This window comes from Helianthus annuus, chromosome 5, assembly GCF_002127325.2.
Source record: "Helianthus annuus cultivar XRQ/B chromosome 5, HanXRQr2.0-SUNRISE, whole genome shotgun sequence".
Taxonomy (NCBI): domain Eukaryota; kingdom Viridiplantae; phylum Streptophyta; class Magnoliopsida; order Asterales; family Asteraceae; genus Helianthus; species Helianthus annuus.
The window spans coordinates 5,984,527-5,989,713 of record NC_035437.2 but is presented as its reverse complement, the minus strand read 5'-3'; the positions used below and the strand labels follow the sequence as shown (position 1 = coordinate 5,989,713).

Sequence of the window (5,187 nt, the reverse complement as noted above, 5' to 3'; positions counted from 1 at the left end):
ATGTAGTGGTCTAAAAACACAAAAAAAAAATGTTTTTTTATTCTAAAACGCAATGGCCTAAAAACATAAAGAAATATGTTGTTTCTAAAACACAATGGACAAAAACACAAAAAACACAAAAAAATGACTTTTTCTAAAATGCAATGGACAAAAACACAAAGAAGTGTCTTGTTTCTAAAACGCAATTGACTAAAAACACAAACGAAATGTGTTATTTCTAAAACGCAATGGCTGAAAAACACAAACAAATGTCTTTTTTTTTGTAAAACGCAATGGCCAGAAAACACAAAGAAAAAACGTATTATTTCTAAAACGCAATGGCCAGAAGACACAAAGAAATGTTTTTTTTCTAAAATGCAATGGCCAAAAAACACAAAGAAATGTCTTTTTTCTAAAACGCAATGGCTAGAAAACACATAAAAATGTGTTTTACCTAAAACGCAATGGACTAAAAACACAAAGAAATATCTTTTTCCTAAAACGCAATGAACTAAAAACACAATAAAATGTATTGTTTCTAAAACGCAATGGACTGAAAATACAAAAAAAAAAAAATGTTTTTTTTTCGTTCCTTTGTAAAACGCAATGACTCAATTCAAAAACCCAGATCGTAAAAATGCAATTCAAAATTTTCTTACATAGATCGAAGCCAATTTCTTCAGATTTCTTTAACGATTGATGAAATTTGAATGCTAGAAACACTTATCAGCGATCGAATCGAACGAATCGAGTGATTCGCTTCAAAATCACGGGAAAAATGAGATATTGTATGAAATTAAACTGGGTTTCTTCAAAAAAAAAAGTTGAAGAACACATTGATTGGGTGTTTGAATAATTGATTGGTGACGAAAATCGCACTATAGTGTAGTGATTATTGAGATAAAAAATGAAGAAAAGGTTGAAGATACTGGGTTTTGAAAATTGTGGGTTTTGAAGTTACAAGAAGAGAAGAATGGAGAAGACTGGATAAAATTGACTAAAATACCCTTCCCTTTATTTTTAAATTTTACCACATGTCATAATCCTATTATTTCATATTCTTTCTAGCCAAATTAAACTTCCTATTTGATCCTCTCCCGATAATAATATTATCTAAGTGTAATAAAATAATTATGAAATCTGATACTATTTTAAAAGAAAAAGGTCCATTTAATAAATAATGTAACAATTGTCCTTTTGGCGAGGTTTAAAGAAAATTTACAGTGGAATATCAGGTGTAACAGGCAGCAATTTGCGTCGCAACACCCTTTTGAATAGCAAATCTAATCCTGCACCGCAACGTAATCGTTTAAAATACCCTTCTTTTTATTTTTAAATTTTGGCACATGTCATGATCCTATTGTTTCATATCCATTCTAGCCAAACTAAACTTCCTATTTGATCCTCTCCCGATAACAATATTATCTAAGTGTAAAAAAATAATTATGAAATCTGATACTATTTTAAAAGAAAAAGGTCCATTTAATAAATAATGTAATGTAATAATTGTCCTTCTCGTGAGGTTTAAAGAAAATTTACAGTGGAATGTCAGGTGTAACAGGCAACAATTTGCGTCGCAATCCCCTTTTGAATAGCAAATCTAATCCTGCACCGCAACGCAATCGTTTAAAAGCACAAAAGTCAATTCAACTTTTGGTTGTGAAGAATTTTTTGCATCCCGACCCGAAAATTTTAACGTGTGGTTGTAAGAAATTTTAACCACCGTAAAAACGAAACCTAAAAAAATTCCGAATCCGTCACGGGTCAAGAGTCACCAATTTTAACACCTTGATATTATTAACACATTGGACCATATGACATTTGGTTAGAGTGTTACTTTATTCAAATTTGGTGGAACATCATTCTTAAATACAGAGCCAGTTACATGACTCCCATTAATAAAACTGAGTGTTTTATTTGACATTTTTTGAGCCACTGCTAGTTAATATAATTGAATGAATAGTCAAATACAAGCCACTGCTACATATTATAAAATGACATACCAAGTTTACATAAATTAAACCCAACTTTACTACAATACTCCTCATGGCTAAGTTAACAGAGATCTCTAAAGCCAACACAACTAGAAAAGACACTAATTCATGGGGTATGAGCATCCTGTTTGTCACGTTGGCTGTTATCGCAATAGCGGTGCTGGTGATCCAACTTGATACATTTGAGACTGTAGCATACCCGATGCATGAACTAGGAAAACCAATGGTTGTAGCCGCTACAAACAATGCAGCAAACCTTCCCAGTTTGGAAAAGATAGGGTCAGGTGAGTTGATTGGACCCGAGGACATCGCCTATGATCCAAAATCTGGTTATGTGTACACTGGCTGTGATGAGGGGTGGATCAAGCGAGTCAAGTTGAATGACTCGGCGGCTGACACTGTAGTAGAGAATTGGGTTAACACGGGTGGTCGGCCTCTTGGGATCTCAATTGCAGATTCTGGTGATATCTTTGTTGCTGACGCTTTTAAGGTTGGTTATTAATTTTTTTAATTTTTTTGAACGGCAAATTTCATTACTCCTGTCGTCTGTGGGACTTGAACCCAAGACCTCCCCCTCCCAAGGTATTTAAGGTTGGTTATTAATTTATATGAGTTCCAACACTCAGCCACTGCAAAAGACCAAGTAACATTTTTGAAAACTCCAAATAATAACATAATAATATGGTAGTACTAAAAGAAATTAACAACAATAATAAAATTTGTAAAAATGGTAACAATTATAATATATAACTTGATAAAAATAAATTTTTGAGGAATCACAACTAAAAGTGGTAGCCATAAGAAACAAACACGAAACTAGCTATTTTTACTACGTCGGGATTTTTTTAATCATGTTTGGTTGTAGGGGCTGCTCAAAGTAAGTGTAGACGGCGAGTTACAGGTATTGGCGGTTGAGGCTGAGGGGATGAAGTTAGGGTTCCCTGATGGTGTCGTTGTTGCGAAAAACGGTATGGTGTATTTCACTGATGGGTCATATAAGCATGGCTACTATGACTCGATGCCAAACCTTATGGAGGGTCGACCTGACGGTAGATTTTTGAGCTATGATCCTTTAACCAAACAAACACAAGTGATTGCTCGAGACCTTTACTTTGCTAACGGTGTAGAACTTTCGCCGAACCAAGATTTTGTTATCTATTGTGAGAGCTTCATGTAAGATGATAAAAAAAACATAGTCTAATTATAAAAAATGGCTAACATTGTAAAATGTCATTATACTTTCTTAATTTTTCTATGAAAAAGTCCAGTAATCTAATTATTTTTTTTATATTAAAGTGTTTATTGTACATTAAAATCCCTAAACTTGTTTAAAATGTGCGTAATTTATTATCAAGTTTTTATCGACTGAATAATCAACAAGTCATTTAAGACAAGTTTAGGAACTTTAATATAAAAAAAAAGTTTAACAACTTTTTTTATTTATTTTTTACAAAAGTTTAGTGACTTTAACATATGAAAAATGAGTTGGAACGATTTTTTTTGTGAAAAAATATATTGGTTTTTATGGCATTAACCATATAATAACTCTTTGAGAATCAATGTACTAAACGCAACTTAATATCCCAGGATGAGGTGTCATAGATACTACTTAGAAGGAGAAAAAAAAGGGTCTATCGATGTTTTTGTCGACGGTTTACCTGGTTATCCAGACAACCTACGATACGATGGAGAAGAGCATTATTGGTTAGCAATTGCATGGGTAAATTTTTATCATACGTATTCAAATACTTATCTTAACTCTTTCTTTCTCTAAATGTTATGACAAATTTCGTGTTGATGCAGGATTATTCAATTTCAACGCATATTACGATGTCATATCCTTTTGTGCGCAAGATTCTTGCATTTGGTCTTAAGCACCTACAAAAAATGCCCACTCTCATGAAATTTGGTGGAGTCATTGCTCTTGATTTGGATGGAAAACCAATTGGAGGCTACTACGATGACACGTGGACATACACAACATCGGGGCTCAAGATTGGTGAGCATTTGTACCTGGGAACCCTTGTACGACCATACTTCTTGCGCCTGAATCTTACTCAAAACCCTCTTATCGGTGGAACGTTGTGAAGCAAATGTTACTAGTGTAAAATAATCTTTGGTTATGTCTGATGTGTACAATAATTACTTTTTTAATCAATCGTTTTGTACAACTATTTCCCTTTTTATATGAATCGTTTATTCCAAACAATAAGACGTTAAATAAATAAAAAAAAAGTAATATAAAATAGAATCTAATGAACTTGGACTAAATTTAGCAACTAACAGGTCAGTTAACGTACAATAGAGCTTATCGTACGGTACGTACGCGATCATCCCAGCCGTACGATCTTGTGCGAATTCAATCTTCCACATACGATTTTGTCCATCTACACACCCCATGTCATTTTTCACATTACCCCATGCTAGCCATTTTTTCACTTGCGATATTCAATCTTCCACATGTGATTTTGTCCATCTACACACCCCATGCCATTTTTCACATTACCCCATGCTAGCCATTTTTTCACATGCGATATTCCAATCTTCCACATGCGATTTTGTCCATCTACACACCCCACGCCATTTTTCACATTACCCCATGCTAGCCATTTTTTTTCACATGCGATTTCATTTGCATGGGATTTCAAAATATGTGATTTCATTGCATTTTTAAGCCATGCGATTTCATTTGCCTTTTTATAACATGCGAAGATTGAATTCGCACCAGATCGTACGGCTAGGATGATCGCGTACGTATCGTACGATAAGCCCCTTGTACGTTACACTTTTTCTTAAAAAGTATATATAAAAACAAAGTTCTCTTTTAACACTTTTTTCATACAATATTGAGGGCATAAACCATACATTTCACACACACACAAAAAAAAAAAAAAAAAAGAACTGACCTATTTTTTTTTTCCAGAGACAATCCATTAATGTCAGTTTTTTTTTTTTTTTTTTTTTTTTTTTGCTTTTGCAATATCACAACCTTCTTTGTGCGCAATATTTAACGCCCACTCTCTTAAAATTTGGTGGAGTCATTCCTCTCGTTTTGAATTAAAAACCAATATAGTCTACTACGATGATACATGGACAACCTTCTACACTTATTATTACTAGCAAGAAACAAGTGCGTTGCAGCAGGATCATTAAACCGAACCAAAAATAGACGCTTTTGAATAAAATAAAATTGATTTGTTACGATATTTACTGA

General features: G+C 33.4%; 1 protein-coding gene across 1 annotated transcript; it reads left to right on the top strand.

Annotated features, from left to right (window-relative positions):
• The first annotated feature begins 2,004 nt into the window (after positions 1–2,004).
• Positions 2,005–4,215, top strand: LOC110939777 (protein STRICTOSIDINE SYNTHASE-LIKE 6). The gene is made up of 4 exons (XM_022181339.2): positions 2,005–2,463; positions 2,839–3,146; positions 3,561–3,693; positions 3,777–4,215. Exons 1-4 carry the CDS (start codon positions 2,026–2,028, stop codon positions 4,059–4,061), a joined length of 1,164 nt encoding a protein of 387 aa, XP_022037031.1. The 5' UTR covers positions 2,005–2,025; the 3' UTR covers positions 4,062–4,215.
• Positions 4,216–5,187: the final 972 nt, after the last annotated feature.

Excerpts from the sequence above, each read along its gene's own strand:
- LOC110939777 (XM_022181339.2), top strand. The coding sequence starts at position 2,026 with ATGGCTAAGTTAACAGAGATCTCTAAAGCCAACACAACTAGAAAAGAC. Across the intron at positions 2,464-2,838 it reads TTGTTGCTGACGCTTTTAAG|GGGCTGCTCAAAGTAAGTGT; the intron begins GTTGGTTATTAA and ends GTTTGGTTGTAG. Across the intron at positions 3,147-3,560 it reads ATCTATTGTGAGAGCTTCAT|GATGAGGTGTCATAGATACT; the intron begins GTAAGATGATAA and ends TTAATATCCCAG.